General features: G+C 44.9%; 1 protein-coding gene and 1 long non-coding RNA gene across 10 annotated transcripts in view; both read right to left on the bottom strand.

Moving 5' to 3' along the window:
• Positions 1-14,173: 14,173 nt before the first annotated feature.
• The window catches only part of GOLGA4 (golgin A4), a 73,831-nt gene continuing 63,886 nt past the window's right edge, over positions 14,174-24,118 (bottom strand). For 7 of the 9 annotated variants that reach the window (XM_036431793.2, XM_036431790.2, XM_036431795.2 and 4 more), the window contains 3 exons: positions 21,550-21,636; positions 18,145-18,207; positions 14,174-14,851 (listed from right to left, as the gene is read on the bottom strand). In XM_036431793.2, coding sequence (XP_036287686.1) covers positions 18,178-18,207; positions 21,550-21,636 — 117 coding nt within the window. In that variant the 3' untranslated portion in view covers positions 14,174-14,851; positions 18,145-18,177. The remainder of the gene's footprint in view (positions 14,852-18,144; positions 18,208-21,549; positions 21,637-24,118) is intronic. The other 2 variants (XM_036431791.2, XM_036431801.2) reach the window with 1 other exon arrangement.
• On the bottom strand, positions 15,628-17,326 carry LOC118715478. The gene is made up of 2 exons (XR_004986910.2): positions 15,919-17,326; positions 15,628-15,676 (listed from the first exon to the last, which is right to left on the bottom strand). It is a non-coding gene; the product is annotated as an uncharacterized LOC118715478 (long non-coding RNA).

Here is a 24,118-nt window from a genome sequence, read left to right as displayed (position 1 = left end):
TATTATTGTTTGTGAGGGAAACACAAATTAAAATCATAAGAAAGTCTGATACCACTACTTACCTGTTAAAAAGGCAGAAATTAGAGAGCCTGACTATTCCAAGTGCTGGCGAGGAGGAGGGAGAACTCCCATCCCCTGCTGGTGGGAATGGAAATGGCGCAACCTACTTTGGAAAACAGTTTAAAAACTGACACATACCTGGCCTATGATCTAGCCATTCCACTTTAAGTACTTATCTACGTGAAAAGAGAGCATAGGTCATACAAACATTTGGTCACCATTGTTCATAGCAACTTCATTTGTAATAGCCCCAAACTGGATAACAATCTAACAGTCTCTCTACAGATGAATAGAGGAGCAAATTGTGGCCTATTCATACAAGGAGAATTCCACTCAGTAATATAAAACAACAAACATGGAATAACAGGAATAAATCTCAAAATCAGTATGCTGAGTAAAAGGAGACAGACAAAAAAAAGAGAGTACATATGATTCCATTTATAGAAAACGCTTGAAAATGTAATCCGTAGTGACAGAAAACACAAGGAAACCCCTTCCAGTTTTCCAACGTTATGATGGATCAAAACCACATTTTGTCTCATTTCTAGAGTGAGAATCAGACACGGTGTCAATGGTTGTCTGAGATCAAGGGAGAGGCATGGGGGGGGATAGGAGGAGGAAGAATTGCAAAGGGGCAGGAGGACACTTTTGGGAGTAACGGATATATGTTCGCTATCCTCATTGTGGTGATGGTTTCAGTGGGTATCGACATATCTCAAAACTTACCAAGTTCATGGCTTAACTACATATAGCTATGGGACAGCAATGCTATTAGTAAGACTATTACTGTGTTAATATAGGTCAGTGTTTCTGAAATTTATTGGACTATGACTCTTCTATTTCTTAGTATGTCTTTATTGATTTCAGAGAGAGGGAGAGGGAAAGATAGAAACATCAATGATGAGAGAGAATCATCCATCGGCTGCCCCTTGCACGCCCCCCACGGGGGAACGAGCCTGCTGCTACCTGGGCATGTACCCTGACCAGGAACTGAACCAGTGACCTCCCATTTCATAGGTTGATACTCAACCACTGAGCCACACCAGCTGGGCTGACCATGACTCACGTTCCCTGCTCATCTGTTGTCCCCAATTGCAGAACCATGGCATGCATATGCAATAAGGCAGACCTAGCACGGTCCCACTGTCAGGCTGGCTGTGTGCCCCTTCAGTAAGCGATTTACACTCTCAGAGCCTCGCCGTTCTCATCTGTAAAATGGACCCATGGCCAGATGAAAGCAATGAATGCCTGCCACAGAGAAGGGTCTTACAATCTTTAGTCCACTCACCGCCCTAGGAATCAAATCGGCCACCCCTATTGTTCTCCCCATCGCATTCATTTTATTTTTAACGAAGGAGTCCAGTACCTGCTCATCTTGAATCCAAGGGTCCCAGGGGAAAGACGTTGACATGCTCAGCACTAACCTGCGGGCCCATCTGCTCTGCATTAGCCGGCCTTCCTCTGTTTGTTATTCCTGGTGTTACATCTCCTCCGGTTCTTGTGTGAAAAGCTGGACACACAATAACCTCTTTATCACCTCTTCCAAATCCGGGCCTGTTGGGGGACGTTTACACCTTTTGCCGGTTGGCATTGTCTCCGTGCGGATTCGGGTTTCTGCAAAAGGCTGTTGGAGCACTTCCCGGAAAACACTTGTGTGTGATCTGGATACAGACAAATAGCATCAAAGGATGAATGAGGCCCTCCCCACACAGGTTCTGTGTCGGACACCGAGGCTCCGGCTGGCCAGCCCCTCCCCTCAACCTCTCCTCTTTGGGGGTAGAAATAAAACAATACCCCCGAAAAGACATGCAGAAATATGTCCATGTTGGGGTCTAGAATAAAAAGTGCACATACCTCTGTAAAATAAGTACAGCAAATTAACCATATGGGTTACCATTCATTGAGTTCTCTTTGCCAGCCAGGTTCTGCTGAGTGCTATTTCATTCATCCTCACAGCAAACCTATGCACTGGGTATGGAGTCAGGGAGGTCTCTTGGAAGTCACAAGTGACCGGCTAGGCACCTCAAACTGATGCAGAATGTAAAAGAGCACAGGCCCCCTGCAATTGCTCGGATTCTCTCCTTCAACCACAGGTCCAGGAGCCTACCCTCCAGACAGCCTTCACAGAACACAACCACACACACCTGCACAGCAGCCGCATTTTAATAGCAAAGACCACAAACAACCCCAGTGGTCACCAGTAGGGGTCTGGTTGCATGAATTACATCAGGCAATGAAATTCCGATTTAAAACGTTTTATTGAATTGATTGGGGTGACATCCTCTCTAATAAAAGAGAGACATGCAAATTGACCGTACCTCGGCTATGCCCACAAGCCACGCCCACCAGCCAATCAGGGTGAGCATGCAAATTAACCCAAACAAGATGACGGCTAATTTGCATTTCCAGGCCAGAGCGAAGACTGAAGACAGCTTAGAAAGAAGCCAAGTGCTGCAGAAGGGAGCGAGGCTGCTGCGGAGAAGGCAGGGAAGCAGGCAGAGCAGCGGAGACCGCAGAAGGAAGCCCTGTTGTAGGAATCTTCCTGTAAGGGGCCTCTTGTTTATTAATGAAGTGATATCGGTTTCAGATGTACAGTTCTATAATACATCATCTGTATATTGAATTGTGTGGTCATCACCCCAAATCAAGTCTCCTTCCATCACTCGTTATCCTCCCTTTACCCTCCTCTACCTCCATCTATCCGCTGGTAGTCACCATACTGTGGTCTGAATCTATGAGTTTTTTGTGGGGTGTTTTTGTGTGTTTTTTTGTTTTGTTTTGTTTTGTTTTGTTTTGTTTTTGTGTGTGTGTGTGTGTGTGTGTGGTTTTCTTAATCTGTTTTAAGATAGGAACAATTTAGCATGCTTGTCTGCCAGTGGTAAAGATCCAGTAAAAAGGGGAAAACGGGTGACGGCAAGAGAGAAGGCCTATTGTACCATTTATAAGATGAGGGACATGACGTTTGGGAGGCAGTGAGTGGAGGCTGGAACAGTGACTTGCCAAGGTCACTGGCAGGATGTGACCCGCACTGCCAGGCCGCCGAGCCCTCCTCTGCCCATAGAGGGCTGCAGACCCGGGACCGGCCTCCACCACAGCCGCCTACAGCTGGCTGCCTCAGAGGAACAATAAAGCAAAACCAACCCCATTCATCAGGCGGAGGGATTAGAGATGAATGGCTAAAGCCTTGCCAACAACTCCAGACCTGACAGCTGACCGGGGAAATCAGGAGTCTCTGAAGCAAAACTATGCCTTTGAGAGCTTCCACAAAGCCTGTTTGAAGGCTGGTCACAGAGCTCACAGCCAGTCCTGGAGCCCAAGGCCAGGGGCGGAGGGACCCTCAGGCCCACCACTGCCGGAAACCAGATGCAGACGAAGGACCCATCACAACCGGAAAGCGTTCTGCCCTTGGGTGGAGGCACCTCTGTCCTTTCTTGCTCTCCGCCATGGGATGTGTCCTCTGGCGCCGGTGGCAGAGACTTAGTAAAAATGTGGTCTGCGTCTATGAGTTCTTTGTGGGTTTTTCCTACTCCATTACGTGCACCTGATCGAACCTGGTTCACTTGCAGCCTACATCACTCAGACACCTAAGGCCACGTGTTCAGACCAGAGGTTCAAGCTTACAAGTCTAGCTGTTGGATACAACTGTGCTGGGAGGCTCTGCCTTCCACGCTGGGACATGCGCATGACCAAGAGAGGAATGGGTCCTCTCATTAGTCCTAGACTTGACCCTGTCCAAATGCTGTAGCCCTTCTCCACACAGCACCCTCCAAGCTCGTCAAGATCATTAAAAACAAGGACGCCTGGGAGACAATGCACAGACGGCGATAAAAGCAGAGAGGGGTTCAGGGTAGATCCTCCAACAGAAGAAGGTTATCAGTGAAAGACCTGGGAAACACAAGTCCGGTTCAAGCACGGCACATGCATTCATTTGTAACCTGTGTCGGCGCCAGGGTTACGGAAGCCGTGAACAACAGGAGAGACTAGCTATGCAGACCTGTGCACAAGAACCCTGTACTAACTATGCAATTGTGCGGTAAATCTAGAATTATTACAAAATTATTTTTAAAAATGTAATTAACAGCTCTGGCCAAATAGGGTCAGTGGTAAGAGCATCAGCCCAAGGTCTAGTTTGTGGGTCCAACCCCTAAACAACCACTCGGTGAGGGTGGAAGTGGGTACCAACCCTCAACTACCATTGGGTGAGATTGGAAGAGGATTCCACCCTTCAACAACCATTGGTTGATGTTAGAAATGGGACCCACACCTCAACCACCATTGTGTGAGGTTCAAAGTAAGTCCCACCCCTCAACAAACATTGGGTGAGGTTGGAAGAGGGATACACCCATAAACTACCATTGGGTGAGGTGGGGAGTGGGTGTCAAACCTCAAATACCATTGGGTGAGGTTAGAAGTGGGACGGCCACCTCAAAAACCATTGGGTGAGGTTCAAAATGGGTTACACTACTCCACAACAATTCAGTGACATTGGAAGTTGGTCCTGCCCTCAAATATTATTGGTTGTGGTTGAATGTGGATCCCGCCTATCAACAACCATTAGTTGAGGGTGGAAGTGGGTCCCACCCTCGAACCCAATTGGTTGAAGTTGTGAGTGGATACCGTCCCTCAACTACCATTGGGTAAGATTGGCAGTGGGTCCAACCCTTCAACAACCATTGGTTGATGTTGGAAGTGGGACCCACACATCAAACACCATTGGGAAAGATTCAAAATAAGTCCCACCCCTCAACAACCAATGGGTGAGTTTAGAAGTGGGTCATGCCCCTCAACTACCATTGGGTGAGGTTGGGAGTGGGTGATGCCCCCATTAACCATTGGGTGATATTGGATGTGGGAACCACATCTCTACAATCATTGAGTGAGGTAGGACGTAGGTCCCGCCCATCAACTATCATTGGCTGAGGTTCAAAGTGGGTCCCAGCCCTAAACAACCATTGGCTGAGGTTGAAAGTAGGTCCAAAAGATAGGGCACAAATTAAATACAGAAATACACATCTTTCTGACCAACCCCAACCTTTAAGGTAGAACTTTGGACTGGTCCCACCTCCTCCTCACTGCTCATGCCCAATCTACATTCAAGAACTGGGGCCAATTGCATCATCCCAAAGCACTGACCCCCCCTCTGCCTTCTTCCAATTACCAGGAGGCACTACGTGTATCTATCCCTATGATCAGACTGTGAGACGGAAATCACAGCAGACCCTGGCATACACCCCAAAATTCCTAGTGACCAACGCCAACATCAACAGGCACCCACGGATAAATCGTGTTGGTACCACGTGCTGGGTCTCAGTGGGATGCTGTTTCCTGAGAGACAGCACCCAAGCCCACAAGCAGAGGGTTTCTTTTGTAGCAGATGCCACAAGGTAAAGTAAGGACTTGGCCAAGATGTTTACAACATTTTCAAGTGCTCCCATCCTACTCCATTCCATGCACCTGGTCTAACCTGGGTTACATGCATCCTACATCACTCAGGCAATTGGGGGCGCATGTTCAGACCATAGGTTCAAGCTTACAACTACCATTGGGTGAGGTTGGCAGTTTGACCAGCCCCTTAACTGCCATAGGCTGAGGTTGTCAGTGGGTCCTGCCCCACAACCCCCATTGGTCAAGGTTGACAGTGGGTCCCACCCCTCAACCCCCATTGGGCGAGGTTGACAGTGGGACCCTCCCCTCAACTCCCATTGGCTGAGGTTGGCAGTGGGACCAGCCCTTCAGCTACCATTGGGTGAGGATGACAGAGGAATCCGCCCCTCTACTACCATTGGCTGAGGTTGGCTGTGGGACCAGCCCCTATACTACCATTGGCTGAGGTTGGCAGTGGGACCAGCCCCTCAATACCATTGGCTGAGAATGGCAGAGGGACCCGCCCCTTAACTACCATTGGCTGAGTTTGGCAATGTGACCCGACCCTCAACTACCATTGGGTGAGGTTCAAAGGGGGTCCCACCCCTAAACAACCATTGGGTGAGCTTGCAAGTAGGTCCACAAGGCAGGACACAAATTAATTACAGAAATACTGATCTCTCTGAACAACACCCACCTTTAGGCACAGCCCTTTTTTACTGGTCCCGCCTCCTCTTCACTGCTCATGCCCAGTCGACCCTCAAGGAACAGGGCAATTGTGTCATCCCTAAGCACTTTCTCCCCGCATCCCCGCCTTCCTCCCAGGACAGGTTCGCACTATGTGTGTCTCTCCCAATGCTCAGACTTTGGGATGGAAATCACAGCAGGTGTACAGTGAAGACTCTGGCAGACACGCCAGGGTCCTGGTGACCAAGGCCAACATCAACAGGGACCCACGGATAAATCGTGTTGGTATCGCATGCCCAATGAGCATGCTCCACACATGTGGTGCTCTTCACTAAACCCCAGTCTATTAGAAGGAAAACATCAGAGAATCCAAAAGGCTTCCTTCAAAACACAGGACCAGCCTGGAGCAGCCACACACGGCCCAGGGTGGCCCTGAGAGGGGGCGGCTGAAACGCTTGGAAAAGACAGACAAGAGAATGAAAGCTGGGTCTCGGGGGGATGCTGCTTCCTGAGAGACAGCACCCAAGCCCATAAGCCGCGGCTTTCTTTTGTAGCAGATGCCACGAGGTAAAGTAAGGACTTGGCCTAGATGTTTACAGCATTCTCACGGGTTCCCATCCTACTCCATTGCATGCACCTGATGAAACCTGGGTTACCCGCAGCCTACATCACTCAGGCAAGTGGGGCCACGTGTTCAGACCACAGGTTCAAGTTTCCAACTCTAGCTGTTGGAAATAATTGTGCTGGGAAGCTCTGCCTTCCCAGCTGGGACATGCACATGGCCAAGAGAAGACTGGGTCCTCTCATTAGTTCCGATCTTGAACCCGTCCAAATGCTGTGGCTCCTCTGCACCCTCCAAGCCCGCGAAGGTCATTAAAAACAAGGACGCCTGGGAGACAATGCACATATGGCACTAAAAGCAGTCCGGGATTCTAGGTAGATCCCGCAACAGAAGAAGGCTATTAGTGAAAGACCAGGAAAACACAAGTCTATAGTCGGGTTCAAGCAAGGCACCAGCACTCACTTAGCTGTGTCGGCGCCGGGGTTATGGGAGCTGTGAACAACCGGACAGACAGGCTGTGCCGACATGCGTGCGGGCAAGGAACCCTGTACTCACTATGCAATTGTGGGGGGAGATCTAGAATTATTCCAAAATAAAAATAAAATAAAAAATTACAATTAAAAATGTAATGAACAGCTCTGGACAATTATGTTCAGTGGTAAGAGCATCAGCCCAAGGACTGGTTTCTGGGTCCAACCCCTCAACAACCATTGGGTGAGGTTGGGAGTGGGTCCCGCCCCCCAGCAACCATTGGTGATGTTGGAAATGGGACCCGCTCCTCAACTCCCATTGGATGGGGTTGTCAGTGGGACCAGCCCCTAAACTGCCATTGGCTGAGGTTGGCCATGGGACCCGCCCCTCAGCTGCCATTGGCTGACATAGGCAGTGGGACCAGCCCCTCAACTACCATTGGGTGAGGTTGGAAGTTGGACTAGCCCTTTAACTCCCATAGGCTGAGGTTGGCAGTGGGTCCTGCCCCTCAACCCTTATTGGGCGAGGTTAACAGTGGACCCTCCCCTCAACTCCCATTGGCTGAGTTTGGCCAGGGAACCGGCCCCTCAACTACCATTGGCTGAGGTGGGCTGTGAGACCCGCCCCTCAGCGACCATTGTCTGAGGTGGGCAGTGGGACCTGCCCCCCAACTCCCATTGGCTGAGGTTGGCAGTGGGACCGGCCCCTCAACTACCATTGGCTGAGGCAGGCAGTGGAACCCGCCCCTCAGCTACCATTGGCTGAAGTGGGCAGTGGCACCAGCCCCTCAACTCCCATTGGGTGAGGTTGGCAGAGGAACCCGCCCCTTAACTCCCATAGGCTGAGGTTGGCAGTGGGTCCTGCCCCACAACCCCCATTGGGCGAGGTTGACAGTGGGACACTCCCCTCAACTCCCATTGGCTTAGATTGGCTGGGAGACCAGCCCCTCAACTCCCACTGGCAGAGTTGGGCCAGGGATCCGCCCCACAGCAGACCATTGGCTGAGGCTGGCAGTGGAACCGGCCCCTCAGCTACCATTGGCTGAGGTTGGCAGTTGGACCAGCTCCTTAACTCCCATAGGCTGAGGTTGACAGTGGGTCCCACCCCTCAACCCCCATTGGGCGTGGTTGAGAGTGTGACCCTCCCCTCAACTCCCATTGGCTGAGGTGGGCCATGGGACCCGCCCCTAAGCAACCATTGGCTGAGGTGGACAGTGGGACCTGCCCACCAACTCCCATTGGCTGAGGTTGGCAGTGGGACCAACCTCTCAGCTACCATTGGCTGAGGTTGGCTGTGGGACCCGCCCCTCAGCTACCATTGGCTGAAGTTGGCTGTGGGACCTGCCCATCAGCTACCATTGGGTGAGGTTGGCAGAGGAACCCGCCCCTTAACTCCCATAGGCTGAAGTTGGCAGTGGGTCCCGCTCCACAACCCCCATTGGACGAGGTTGACAGTGGGACCCTCCCCTCAACTCCCATTGGCTGAGGTTGGCAATGGGACCAGCCCCTCAGCTACCATTGGGTGAGGATGGAAGAGGAACCCGCCCCTCTACTACCATTGGCTGAGGTTGGCAATGGGACCCGACCCTCTACTACCACTGGGTGAGTTTCGAAGTGAGTCCCACCTCTACTACCATTGGGTGATGTTGCAAGTAGGTCCACATGGCAGGACACAAATTAATACAGATCTCTCTGACAACCCCCACCTTTAGGCCCAGCCCTTTTTTACTGGTCCAGCCTCCTCCTCACTGCTCATGCCCAATCTACCCTCAAGGATTGGGGCCAATTGTGTCTTCTTTAAGCACTTTCCTCTCCCTCCCCCGCCTTCTTCCCATTACTGTGGAACCCGCCTCTCAGCTACTATTTGCTGAGGTTGGCAGTGGGACTTGCCCCTCAACTCCCATTAGCTGAGGTTGGCATTGGGACCCGCCCCTCAACTCCCATTGGCTGAGGTTGGCCCTGGGACCAGCCCCTCTACTACCATTGGCACTATGTACCTCTCTCCCATTGCTCAGACTGTGGGATGGAAATCATAGCTGGTGTACAGTGAAGACCAAGCCAACATCATCACGGACCCACAGATAAATCGTGTTGGTATCACCTGCCCTGACTCTGTGCAATGAGCATGCTCCACAAATGTGGTGCTCTTCCCTACACCCCAGTCTATTATAAGGAAAACATCAGAGAATCCAAAAGGCATCCTTCAAAGCACAGAACCAGCACGGTGTAGCCACACACGGCCCAGGGTGGCCCTGAGAGGAGGCAGCTGAAAAGCTTGGAAAAGACATACAAGACAATTAAAGCTGGGTCTCGGTGGGATGCTGCTTCCTGAAAGACAGCGCCCAAGCCCACAAGCCTTGGCTTTATTTTGTAGCAGATGCCACAAGGCAAAGTAAGAGGTTTATCAAGATGTTTACAACATGCTCAAGGGTTTCGATCCTACTCCATTACATGCACCTGATCAAACTTGGATTCCCTGCAGCCGATAGCACTCAGGCAAGTGGGGCCCCTTTCCACACAGCACAATCCAAGCTTGTTAAGGTAATTAAAAACAAAGTCGGCTGGGAGACAATGCACAGATGGGGCTAAAAGCAGTGCGGGGTTCCCGGTAGATCCTCCAACAGAAAAAGGCTATTAGTGAAAGACTAGGGAAACACAAGTATATAATCCAGTTCAACTCTTTAGCTGTGCCAGCGCCAGGGTTATGGAAGCTGTGAACAACAGAAGAGATTAGCTATGCAGACCTGTGCGCAGGAACTCCTATGCAATTGTGGGGTAAATCTAGAATTATTTTTTAAAAAAATAAATTCTAAGATAATTAACATCTCTGTCCAATTAAGTTCAGTAGTAAGAGCATCAGCTCAAAGACTGTTTTGTGGGTCTAATCTAGGGGTGTCGAACTCAATCAGAGAAGGGGCCAAAATCTAAAATCCAGCCTAAATCGCGGGCCGAATGGTTTACTGAACAGTCATAAACTGTCATTGTGATGGGAACGCAGCGGAGTGCAGTGATGACAGCGTGGTGCGGGCCACATTGCAAGGCCTGGCGGGACGGACTTGGCCCGCGGGCCTTGTGTTTGACACATGTGGAATCCCTCAACAACCATTGGGTGAGGGTAGAATTGGGTCCCAACCCTCAACAGCCATTGGATGATGTTATAAGTGGATTCTGCTCCTCAACAACCTTTGGGTGAAGTTGTCTGTGGGTCCCACTCCTCAACAACCATTGGGTGAGTTTGGAAGTTGGTCACGCCCATCAACTACCATTGGGCGAGGTTAGAAGTGGGACTTGTCCCTCAACAACCATTGGGTGAGGTTGGAAGTGGGTCACGCCTCTCAACTACCATTGGGTGATGTTACAATTGGGACGGGACCTTCACCAACCATTGGGTGAGGTTCAAAGTAAGTCTCACCCCTCAACAACCATTGGGTGAGGTAGGAAGTGGGTCATGAGATGGCACAGGCAGCATGGTTGGCAAGGGCAGACAATACACCACTCCTATAAAATAGGACCATGTGAAAACCAAAGCCCGAAGGCCACTTATCTACTGAGCTGGGACCTAGCGCGCTTCCGTGTGGCTTCAAGTCCACAATTCGGGGGGTGACAGGATAATGTGGGGTGATGTCCCACCAGCATCCCCCCAAGTGGCCTGGCCCTCTGCGCCTGGAACAGAGGTAGGGAAACAACGCCTCCTTTCAGGACTGCTGTGAATGCGCGGACAATGCCTGGATGGTGTTAGCACCTGGCGGGGGGGGGGGGGGGGGGGGGGGGGGGGAGGGGGCGGGGAAGCTGAGTCCTCATTGTGGCCCCATGTCTTCAGAGCCTGGACTGTCCCAGGTGTGGACAATTCTGCCGATTCTCCCCTCCCCACTCCCCTCCCCCACCTCAGCCCCAGATCACAGGCCCGGACTTACAACCTGAGAATGGCCCAGCTCTCACAAGCCATATGCCCGCTGGCGGGGCCGCGGCACAGCGTCGCTGGCAGACTCTGGGGGCAGGCTGGCTGTGGTGTGGGCAGAAAGATGCCACCAAGGTGCCTGTGGTTCTGAGCTGTCCTGAACCCAGTACATCAGAGGGATCCAGGAGGGAGAAAGGAGTGCATTGGCCGCCGATGCCCCATGGCCGCCGCCCTGGCTCCCCCGCGCATCCCTCTCTGCTCCGTGCCCCCCCCCCCCCAGGGACTCTTTCTCCTGCCCGGCCGGACCCCCGCATCCTCCCGTCCCCGCAGCCAGGCGGCACGGTCGGACGGTCGGACCCGCTGGGGGAGTGAGGCCTCCGGGCAGGCAGACGATGAATCCCACCTGCATAGACAGCCCAGCTCCACAGGTGCCCGGGGCTCGCCCTCCCGCATGTCCGGTCATCCCCGCAGCCCCTTTCGTCCGCCAGGGAGTCTGCCCGCAGCTCGGGAGCGGCAAGAAGAACCAGCATCACCACCTCCGCGCACTTTACCCACTTCCCATCCGCAGCCCCACCCGCCCCGCCCGGGACCACCCCACCCCACCCCCACCCCAGGCCGCGCGGTGCGGGGAGGTGGGCGGCGGGCGCAGTGGACGGCAGAGCCTCCCGGACCCCCGGCTCCTACCTCGCTGGAGTCTGGATTCTGGATTCCGCGTCCCGATTCTGGTGCAATGACCACGCCGGTTCCTGGTCTCGGCGGCGGGTACCGAGCGAGGTTTCCCTGGCACCAGACCGCCGGGTCCCGTAGGACAAGCTCCGCGCCCGCGACCGTGGCTGCAGCCTCCGCAGCGCCGACGGCGAGCTTGGCGAGCCGGGCCGGGCCGGGGCCTCCCGTCTCCGTCCGCCTGGCCCCGCCGGCTTCTGGGCCCTGCTGAAGCCGGGCTCGGGGACTTGGGGACTCCGGGCCCGATGAATAATGGAGCAGCCCTTCCTCCCTGGGTCTTTTTCTGTCCTTTCAATAGTTCATGCATTCCACATTGGCTGAGAAGTTTCATAAAACCTCTGCTTTTTCGGAATCCCGGGCCAATCTGAGCAAATCCGATGGCTTCATGCATTAGGTCTTAATTAGGTACACACACACACACACACACACACACACACACACACACACGAGCACATCCAGCTTTGCAAGCTGTGCCTTGTGTTCAAGTGAAGGAAAATACCCAGGTATGTCCCGGAGGGCACTGGTCCAGCTTCCTATGGGAGGAGCGTCCTCCTGGCCTATTTGAAGCCAGGCTTGTGCGGAGGGTCTGCTTTGCCCAGTGCAGTATGAGCAGAGGGACACGCGTCACTCACAGGTGGAAGTTTTAGGAGCCCCTGAGGTGTTTGTCATCCTCTTTTCTCTGCCTCTGGTGCTCCTCTTTCAGAACAAAGCTGCAGGGCCAGGCTCCAGCCATGTCCCCCCACGCCCCGCCCCCTCCCCTCCCCCCAATTACCTGGCTCTGGATGGAGATGACAGAAAATAGCGACTTAGAGCCATTTCCTGGCTTTGAAGTTAACCTTGGGAAGGGCAGTCTGGCTTGGGATCAAAAGCATTGACACATTAGAACCCTTTGACCCGGCAGCCCAGCTTCTATGGATCTAATTATCAGTCTTCATCAAGGCCTTATTTGTGATGCACACAAATTGGAAACTCCCGAAATAGCTACTACATGGGAATCAATTAGGATAAGTTTGTCATACCCATATGATGGAATACTATACAGCCACTAAAATCAGGTTTTCAATTTAAAGATAGAGAAAGGTGCTCATAGTATATAAATAGCATTTGTATTTATTATATCCTTATATGTATTAGAGAATTTGTACCCAAAATATTTATATCATGTGACCCACTTAGTGGAGGGGGGGGGGAGAAATAATATACATACACACATACATACAACTAGCGGTTTCCTTCTCAAGACAAATGTAAAACTTTAGACAATAAAAAAAAAGTTCCAGACAGATGAGACCCCAGCACTGAGCACAATGTAAAGCTTTGTCCTTTTCGCTGGAAAAGTAACAGGAGAGAGAGTCACCACTAAGCCTGCACTGAGGAAAATGAGCAACTCCTGTTCACTCCTGCCCCTGCTCCGTGTCTAAAATCCAGCTTGTGTGCTTTCTCCAGGGTTGGCAAACCACAGCCTGCTGCAGGTTTTTGTAAATCGTTTTATTGAAATACAATTTGGAATACAATTGGAATACAATTACTCATTCATTTATGTACTATCTGTGACTGCTTTTGTACTGCAGAGGCAGAGGTGAGAGATTATCACAAACTGTATGGCCTATAAAGCTGAAGCCATTTACGATCTGGCCCTTGACAAAGAAAAGTTTGCTGACCTCTGCACTCTCTGATATGTTTGTCTGAAGAAATGGGCTAGGGGGGAATTGTTGGAAGTTGTATATGGATTTCACTAAGAGTCCCACCCTAGGGAAAGACATTATGTCTGTTGTCAGAAATTCTTCAGTGGGACAAAATTTCGCTTGTAAGAAAATCTTGATTTAAAAAGAAAGGAAAGAAGAAAGAAAAAGAGGGAAGGTACAAAGGAAGAAGAGGAAGAAGAGGGAGGGAGGGGAAAAGGAAAGGGAGGGAGGAGAAAGACCCTCTTCCCTTGCTGGAACAACAGCCCTCCAAGCAGTCAGCTGTGGGCTATGGGAAGACCCCTGGTCATCCACCCGCTCAAGCCCCCACTCTTTACCACAATACAATACACAGAAAGGCTAAGGTCCAGACTGTCTGAAACTGAGGCAGAGGTTAGATAATACCTAGAAACTGAACACTGTATTTGCTAGAATATAAAGAGTGTGTCAAAGCCTCTGAACAGTTCCATCTCTTGGTGTCCAGAATGTCTCTCACTAAGTTTAAAAAAACTCAGAGTATGGTCTAGTCCAGAAGAGAAAGTGTCTCCAGGTTGGCAGACGCATACCATCTAGTGCATACCATCTGTGGCCACGCTAATTTTGAACATAAAAAACTTTCCAAATACACATCTTGACAAATAGTTCATTATATTCATCCATATAGAAAATAAGTTCTTAATATTTTGAAGATTTCAACATAGGAGGGAAAAAAAGCATAATCAGAACATTTTATATAGTAAATAAACTTTATTTATCTGTTCTTCCAAGATGACATTGCCAACAGTCACAGGTTTGCATACAATAGTTATGTGTTGACTATTTACAATTTACAGTAGTATTTTTTCCTCTGAAAAATATAAGTACAAAAGCTAAGTAAACAATGAGGTACTGCAGTTTGGATTTCTCGTATGTCATAACTTAAAGAACTAGTCTTCAGTAAATTTCAACAAATCAAACTGGATAAAAGAGTAAATTAAATGCTCTAATTTATCAGGAAAAAAAACCCACTAAGTTTCACCTCCAAATGTATTGCACAAGTCTTTTTTAAAAATCACTCTAAAAATAAATAGAAAAGCAAGCAGATCTTTTCAAGAGAGACAAAAAGACTGGAAGAAAGGAACATTTAGTGAGCCCATAAATCAGGTTACCTAAATTAGTTAAAAAGTTTTAAATAACACAAAACTCTTCCCAGGAGAAAAAGAAGAAAGAAAAAAGCTACCACCATTTCCCACTGATACAACCTATTTTAAAGGCTAAATGTGGGCCAATGTGAGATTTTTCTTGGTCTTTTGGCTACAGGAAGAGCCCCGAACAACAGCTTTTCTCATAGAGCAGCAATGTGCAGCCTCCAACTTTGCCCAACATGATTCTCCTCATTTCTTCAAGATGAAGACCGAAGCCATGACTGGAAAAGGAAAAGGAGACAAGGATAAAGAAAAGCACACCTTTAAAGCCAACCTTTTGGGAGATTAGTTGTTTCAAGTTAAACTTAAATTATATTCTATGGCCTGGTATTGAAGTAGAAATTTTCTAAGAATTAAGTCCTACCGAAATCATCTAAAAATTGATGTCCTTGGAATGATCTGATCTAGAGACAGCAATCCTGAGAAACAGTGTTTGTAAGAGTGACACTGAAGCTGCAGCCTTCCACCTTATATTGAATGCTACCAGGTCATAGATAAAGCCAAGAGTCGCCATGCTGACTCAGCAGTTTCTCTGGACGCAGCAGTTCAGACTGCATTACAGAGGAAAGAGTACCCCCTGCCCCTATGTGGGGTTTTCCTAGATACTGCAGTTCTCAGGGGTGGCATGCGTGGCAGCAAAGGACAAACAGCATTTTGGTGTAAAAGCTATGCCTCACTTGAAATTAACAACCTTAACTTTAAAAATGTAAAATATTATGAGAAATAATGCCAGACCTCCCTAATAAGTTGTCTTAAATGCTAAAATCTCATAGATCAAATATGAGGTTTTTTTAAAAAGCCATAAAAATAAATTACTGAATAAGACTAAGTAAATGAGACAAACGTTCATATATATTTACTGAAAAGAGAAACTTTTAAAGTCTTCTCAATTTGTAAATGAACTATATAATCTGCTACTTATGATGTACTTCAAATAGCATCATATTCTTTATGAAACTAGCTCAATTATCATGTTGGCCCTAGAAATCTAGATAAGAAAAAAAAAACTTCTATTTAAATTCCCATGTCAGTTATTATTTCAAAACCTCGCCAGGACTGGTTTGGCTCAGTGGATAGAGCGTGGGCTTGGGGACTGAAGGGTCCCGGGTTCGATTCCGGTCAAGGGCATGTACCTTGGTTGCGGGCAGATCCCCAGTAGGGGGTGTGCAAGAGGCAGCTGATCGATGACTTTCTCTCATCAATGTTTCTAACTCTCTATTTCTCTCCCTTCCTCACTGTACAAAATCATAATAATATAAAATATATATTAAAAAACAAAAACAAAAACCTCACTTAAGCTGTGGCAGGAAAAAATTCATGCATGACCCAAAAATGAATGTCAATATCATGAAAGACAAAATGGCTGGGAGGAGTTCTCCAATTTAAAGAAGAGATAGAAAAACATGACAATCAACGGCAATATGCAATCTCTGAATGGATCCTGAAATTTAAGAAATTATGGAAAATGTTCTTTCAGACACTGGAAAAATGTAAGTATTACTACATACTAGATAACAGTATTATGTTAATATTAAATTTCCTGAGAGTGATTATTGTATTATGAGTATGTAAGAAAAGCCTTTGTCCTTAAAGATATTTGCTAAAATGTTAGTTTATGTTTGCAAGCAACTGTCAAATGTTATAAAGGGGAAATACACATGGAGAGAAAGAGTGAAAATGAGAGCAAGTGAAAAAATTTGGCAGTTAGTAATTGGTGAATACAGGTAAAGGTATATAAGTGTATATTATACCATTTTGCAAATCAAACTAAAAGTTGAGGAGACAGTCAATTAATCAATCAATAGAAATGCTACACAGTAATAATTTTCAGTACTTAAATGCAATAATATAATAAGCATGATGAGATATTTATATTATTAAAAAAGGAAAATTTGCACTAGCAGGTTTGGCTCAGTGGATAGAGTGTCAGCCTGTGGACTGAAGGGCCCAGGGTTCGATTCCAGCCAAGGGCACATGCCCGAGGTGGGGGCTCAGACCCCAGTGGGGAGCCTGCAGGAGGCAGCCGATCAAGGATCCTCTCTCATCACTGATGTTTCTACCTTTCTCTCCTTCTCCATTCCTCTCTGAAATCAATATTTATATATGAAAATTTAAGACTTACTGAGTTTGATATGAAATTTACATGACCAAGATAATTCTAGGTAATCACTAAGGCAAGTTAATTGATATATATTAAAATCAAAATGAGCCTCAAATGTAAGCAAAAAGAATTTTTAAAGCTAAACAGGTTTTGTTTTTTTTAATACTGTATATTGGAATTTTAAACCTTGATACTGTTAGCTGAATACTAGCCAAATTAACAATCATAGGAAGTCTTTAATTGTAATTAAGTTTATTAATTGTGATCAGGTTATTTGTGATTTGTGAAAATTCTAGCTAAGTTTGAGGCAAAAATGTTCTCTAAATTTTTAGGGGTTGCTAAATCAAGCTAATTGCATGAATAATATGTGGAGGTAATTGAAGAAGTGTTGAAATAGTGAAGACAGTTAACTGTTTTTGAAATATTTTAGATGCCTTCACTTCACTATAACAACATGAAATCTATATCATAAAAACCTAAGCGACCATTATAGTGAAAAGATCAGAATGACGGGTCGCTGTAATGCTCACTGACCACAAGGGGGCAGATGCTCAACACAGGAGCTGCTCCCTAGTGGTCAGTGCGCTCCCACGGGGGTGTGTGTGTGTGTGTGTGTGTGTGTGTGTGTGTGTGTGTGTGAGTGAGGGTGAGGGTGAGGAGAGAGTGCGGCTCAGCCTGAAACTGGGCTCATGGCTAGCAAGCACAGCAACGGTGACAGGAGCCTCTCCTACCGCCACAGCAGCGCTAAGGAGCAGCGAGCAGTAAGGAACAAGTGACTGCAAGAGGGCGCAGGCTGGGCTGAGAGACCCCCCCACCAGTGCACAAATTTCATGCACTGGGCCTCTAGTTAGAAATAGCCATTTTCAATTAAAGCAGGTTGCCTAAGAGTCTCCACAGGACAAATGTGTTATTTCATTGATCCCAAGAAGTAATAAAACTGCACTTATTTTTAAATCAACTTTACTAAATTTCATTATTTCAGACTAGCCTGGACCCTAAGTAAGCTTTACAATATTTTAAATTCTGGATTGTGAAATAAATCACTTCATTTTTACTTAAAAAATTATTTTTCATTTCTTTCTTACAATCTTTATTGACTTCAAAGAACATTCTTGGAAATTAAAAAACTAAAATGAATATAGAATGCATAAGTACTTTTTTGGATTCTTTAACAAAATTTCAAAAGAGCAATTCTGAAACTTTCAAGTACTACCTAAAAAAACTAAAACTCCCTAAAATTATATAATCTTACTGGTGGAGGTGATCGTTAATCTATTAAAGAGAATTAATGGAAAACACCCAAATTAACCCATAGCAAAATCATATATTCATTAAACAAAAAAGCAAAAGAATTCCAGAGAAATGGTTAGTATCATGCAACACAGAAGACACAAGACATTAATCTTCACTCACCACATGCTAACTAAGCACAGACTGATGGTTTACTCAGAAGATACCACTGCGAGGTGAAGTATACTACAAAGCCAGGGAAAAAAAGCTTATTGGGTTAGTTTTAAGACTTAATATAAAACATAGGTTATATGTGTATATGAACTTCAAATGATTAAACAGATTCTACTTAAAATTTTTCTCAAATCAAGGAAGCATAGACTAAGTAAGTATAAGGAATCTGTAATTCCTCCCTCTTATTCTAAATATAATAATATGTAGCTGATATTTTTACTTGTAACTTTAATTTAAAAATTTAAACAACATAATTAAAAATGTACTTCCCACTTTAAGTACATATTGATATGCTACATTAGAATATAATTACTTGTTTTATAAAAAGATGTATTTCATAATTTCATTAAAGTACACATTCAAATTTGATTTATATAATCTCAGTTGGCCATCAAAAGGTTATGGGGAAATGTTGATGTATATGACTACAGCATATCTATGTCAAATTGTCATTTCAAATGTATGTCAATTTTATCACTGAGTAGTTCTCTTATAATTCAATAGTACATCAGGAATAGTTTTAGGAAAGATAACCCATCCCAAATTTAAAGAGACCCAATTTCAGCCGAAACTGGTTTGGCTCAGTGGATGAAGCGTCGGCCTGCAGACTGAAAGGTCCCGGGTTTGATTCTGGTCAAGGGCATGTACCTTGGTTGTGGGCACATCCCCAGTAGGGGATGTGCAAAAGGCAGCTGATCGATGATTCTCTCTCATCAATGTTTCTAATTTTCTATCCCTCTCTCTTCCTCTCTGTAAAAAATCAATAAGAAATATTTTTTAAAAATTAAAAAAAAAAATAAAGAGACCCAATTTCAGCCCTTGCTGGTATGGCTCAGTGGATAGAGCGCTGGCCTATTGCCTGAAGAGTCCCAGGTTTGAGTCCATTAAAGGGCACATGCCCTGATTGTGAGCTCAATCCCTAGTGGGGGAGCATGCAGGTGGCAGCTGATCAATGATTCTCTCTCATCATTGATGTTTCTAGCTCTCTTTCTCCCTCTCCATTCCTTTCTGAAATCAATAAAAATATATATTTTTTAAAAAGGAGGACCTAATTTCAAACATAGTTTTAATGCAGCAACCTTCTGCAGTAAATCCTATGTCCTGTTTTAAGATTGTCATAATCTGCCAAAACCGGTTTGGCTCAGTGGATAGAGTGTCAGGTCTGCAGACTGGGGGGTCCCAGGTTCGATTCCAGTCAAGGGCATGTACATTGGTTGGGGGCACATCCCCGATAGGGTGTGCAGGGGGCAGCTGGTCGATGTTTCTCTCTCATCTATGTTTCTAGCTCTCTCTCTCCCTTCCTCTCTGTAAAAATCAGTAAAATCTATTAAAAAAAAAAAAAAAAAAAAGATGGTCATAATCCAAGATTTTTAACTAGCTTCCTGATTTGCTTTAAAAGAGCATTAGGTGTTGTTTATAAAATCTGAGTCTATTCTTGGATAATGTGACCAACCTTAGAAGTACCACTTTACTTATTTATTTATATTTAATGTGAGGTTAGTAAAAAGTAGCAAAATCAAAAGGCAAACTAGAAAATATTTGCAACACATACAACACAATAAGGTTAATATACTATTGGAAAACTTGCAAAATATATGTTATGGATGCTCCCCTGGGCCTATGCTTGTAAGTATTGAAAAACTGGCCATCACCTAAGTGTCCATGAATAGGAAACTGGTGAATTAAATTGTAGGACATCCATATAATCATAAAACCAGCCATTAAAAAGAATGAGGTAGAACTATTTGTAATGAGGTAGCATAATATAAAAATAGAGTAAGTGGAAAAAGCAAGCTGCTGCCTACTCTCATTATTATGAAATAATTAGTGATGAAGGAATAATTACTAACATACTAACGAAGGTTAGAAAATCTGGGACAGTCACCACACAATAAACAACAATGGTCATGGCGTGGTGACACAGCTGGGGGCTGAAGATCAGGAAGGCCCCCCTCTGTGTAATGCTTCTCAACTGTTTACAATGTGTTTTGACGATAACTTATTACATAATTATTTTAAAAATTAAGAGTAAAACTTTTAAGATTATAAATCAATATTTTACACATGCAATCTCTTTCATTACGCATCGGTTTTATTGGTTAGAACCAGAACAAATTGCTGACCATTACTGAAAGGGAGATTTGGGCTCAAGATAAGCAAGAACTTTTCTAAGACACACACAGTCTGCCTAGATAAGGTGGAATGCTTTGGGAGATAATTACTTATTGGTTTAGTCCTTCTTTCTGGAACAGTCAAATATAGGCTAACCCATCACTAAGGAGAAGATCTTTTCTTGCTTCAGTGAGGAGACAAGAAAAGAGAAGTGCAGATCATGAACAGGGCAAAAGAAGTCAGGCATGGAGAATTTTGCATAACTTATAAAGTGTTTGTTCCAATTTAATCACAGCTGACTTCACACAGGGTTTCTAATAATTCTGTTATTTACATTTCTCTTGTAGGATATGTCACAAGCTCAAAAATGCTTAAATTCACGCAGCCAGTGTGGGTCAGTAGTTGAGTGTCAACCTATGAACCATGAGGTCATGGTTCCATTCCCAGTTTTGGGCTTGATCCCCAGTATGGGGTGTGCAGAAGGCAGCCAATTGATGATTTTCTCTCATCACTGATATTTTTCTCTCTTCCTCTCCCTTCCTCCCTCTGAAATCAATAAAAACATATTTTTTAAATGCTTAAATTCTTTCACTCAGAATTACTGTATATTTGAAATCAACTAAAATAGAACTGCAATCTATAAAACGTCATTATATACTTAATGATTATATCAGAAAAATCCCTTTTCTATCCTTCCTATAAATAGCCCAAATTCTGGAAATCCAATATAGCATATATGGGCGTCAACTTCATATTTGCTATTAAATAAGACAGTTCTTTCCTTGAAGACACCCATTCACATATCTGCCCTAAATTAAACTTTTCTTATTGTGGATTCACTCTCATTTTCCAGATTATAGTATAATAAAATAAAATAAAAATTATTTCTTTTACCAACTCAGTCTTTGTAAATAAGACAAAATAGAATATAAGTAGACTAGAGGCCTGGTGCACAAAATTCATGCATGGGTAGGGTCCCTAGGTCTGGCCAGAAATCAGGGCTGATCTGTGGGACAACCGGCAAGAAGATCAGGGCTCCTGCTAGCACCCGCCTTGGCTGGCATGGGGCCTGCAGGCTGGGGGCAGCTCCTGTGTTAAGCATCTGCCCTGGTGGTCAGTGCACATCATAGCAGCCAGTCATTCTGCCAGTTGTTCTGCCATTCAGACAATTTGCATATTAGGCTTTTATTATATAGGATAAGACAAAGTCGTCATCTATTAGTAACCTCTTTTAAAGCTTACCATTAGTCGAGCATCTTCTCTTTCCAAAATTTTCTGAGTCTGATCATCAGGGAACTTCAGAACAGTGGTTATAACTTTTGCCATGGTCTATAAGAAAAGCAAGAGATGATGACTAATAGATGTTAGAACAGAAGCCTTGACCCATTCTGACATGTCTGCTGGTGAGATTCGTAAGTGCTCTCAATGGAAGCCACGACCAAAGAAGTATGATGTGAAGGTATCAATCAAGGAAATAACAGCCAACACTAGAACTTCAATTTAAAAGAACTCCTCACAAAGTCTGGCTGACATTATTTTAAGAAGATACAATTACAATAGCATGAAGCTATATAAAGCTCTAACACTGTTGGCCCTTTGTCTTATTAATATACAACTTTATTACTCATTCATTTTATGAGGCTTTTTATTTGTAGAAATCTATCTATTGCCAATACATATGCTCTAAATAATCAGAATTAGATACTCCCAAGTTCAGCTTTAACTAAATCACATCATATATCTCATAAAAATGGGCTACTGCATGAACATGAACATGCTTAGTAGGTATTTTAAAACATGCAGCACATCAACCTAATAGAAATACAAATTACATTTTAAATAAACACAAGATGTTTTGTTTGGTCGAAAACATGACGAATCAAACAGTACATATGGTGGCTTGCAAAACAAGATAATAAATTGTGCAGATCTAAATAAATATACCGTAAGTCAGACTGTCACCCATAAGCTCGTGGAAAATTCTCCTCAAAGGTTGAAATTCCCTATTTTGTATCAAGATGAGATGTTTTGAGGGAGACAGAGAGGAAAGAAGATACCACTTATGAAATAAGTAGGATAACAAGTTTAGACCTTACATACAGATTCAGGTGCTAGTGCTCTCCTGAGATTTCCTATAGAGAAGGGGAGAATCACCCAGAGAACTGACTCTAACATTCCTTGTTTATTGCTACACAGACTAAGTAAGTGTGTGTATGTGTGTGGAGGGGGCCCAGGAGGGTGGTTGGGGTGGAGGAGATAGACTAGATTTCAGAGGAAAAGATGATGTAATAGAGTTAACAAAAAATTTGGGGAACTCACATCATTACAAAAAAAAAAAGTATAATTATTTCCAGGAAGGAAAAACTAATATTTTAAAACTTCCTATTATGTGCTAAAGCCTAGGCAAGGCACTTTACATATTTCTAAATACTTATTTCAACTAAGATCAGCTAATAACACAAACCCCAACACAGCAAGATTTTAGTTTCAGCCCCTTTCTTTCTTTTTATTTTTTGTCTCTGCCACTTTGATGATCAAAAAATATACCACTTAAAACAACTGAGTTTTTGGAGAATTCCAAAGGCATTTTACAAAAATCCTTATCCTTTAAATTATATTGGTAAACTGAAGTCTAGAAATGAAGCATAAATGTGGCAGGAAATAGCAAGAGAAATATTAAGTAATAACTATTTCAATATTCTTTTTATTGACATTCTGAAGCAATGTTAAGTGTTTTCTGGTATATTAACTATAAAGGCTGTTTTTAAGAAATAAAAATTTTAAATTCAGTAATTTACAGTTACAAGAATTTAATTTCAATAGCTTATGAAGTTCAAAGTACCCCAAAGTCCATTTATATTCCTTATGAAACCACATATACAAGGTACACACACGTCTGTCAAAAAAATAAAAAGCTTTGGCTAGTGGCCCTTCACATTTCTAAGAAATGGGAAATGGGAAATTCACCTCTAAATTTGTCAGCAATTTCCTCAAAATTTGCAGCTGATCATCCAGTAAAGGCTTTAAGCTCTTCCCTTCAAGCCAGAAAACACTAATGGAGAAGCCCACCTCTCTGCCATACCTTGGGAAAGAAGCCAGACTGTCTACTCTCTGTACAGTATCCTCAGGATCTGGGAATAAAGTTTAAATGAGCCACCTGGTTTGGAAGTGGCCTTCGTCAGATTTGCTTTAGGGAGAGACTCCAATAAAAGTTAGGATGAAAAACAATTTCTATTGAAAAGGAGAACAGGTTGAATTTTAGTATCAGTAGTAGCACAAAGGATCAAACTCAAGAAAATGAAAGTGCAACAATAGAAGAAAGAAAGGGGGCATACTTAACTTCATACTATAAGAAAGTGTGACTTACATGTGGTCTTTAAAAAAAAATCATCTGCCTCATGAAACTAACTAGAGATACTGTGTGCAAAGGCAAATGAAGAAATACGTACATAGGGTGACAGACAGATCCTGCTAGACAAGAAACAACTGCAAATGAGAATCAAATTGCAGAGGCCAAGAGGATTCTGGTTTATTCTAATGTCATAATCTGGTCTCCATTTCAATTTCTTTATTAATGTGTAAAAATTAGAAAAATAGGCCAAAAATATGTCTAAAACAACTTTGACCTTGTCAACCCCTACTCAAAAATTTCCAGGGCTATCCTCCAATATCTCCAGGTAAAATCTGAAAGCATTTAGGCCTTCCACATTGGGCAGCCTTAATAAGCAAGTCACTTCCACCTCACAGATCCAATGTTTTAGTTAGACCAGACCATACGTCTTCAAAACCCACTCTCAATTTCCTGCCTTGG

Source organism: Pipistrellus kuhlii, unplaced genomic scaffold, assembly GCF_014108245.1.
Source record: "Pipistrellus kuhlii isolate mPipKuh1 unplaced genomic scaffold, mPipKuh1.p scaffold_m20_p_11, whole genome shotgun sequence".
Taxonomy (NCBI): Eukaryota; Metazoa; Chordata; class Mammalia; order Chiroptera; family Vespertilionidae; genus Pipistrellus; species Pipistrellus kuhlii.
The sequence above is the reverse complement of the archived record's forward strand: the minus strand, read 5'-3'. Positions and strand labels throughout refer to the sequence as shown.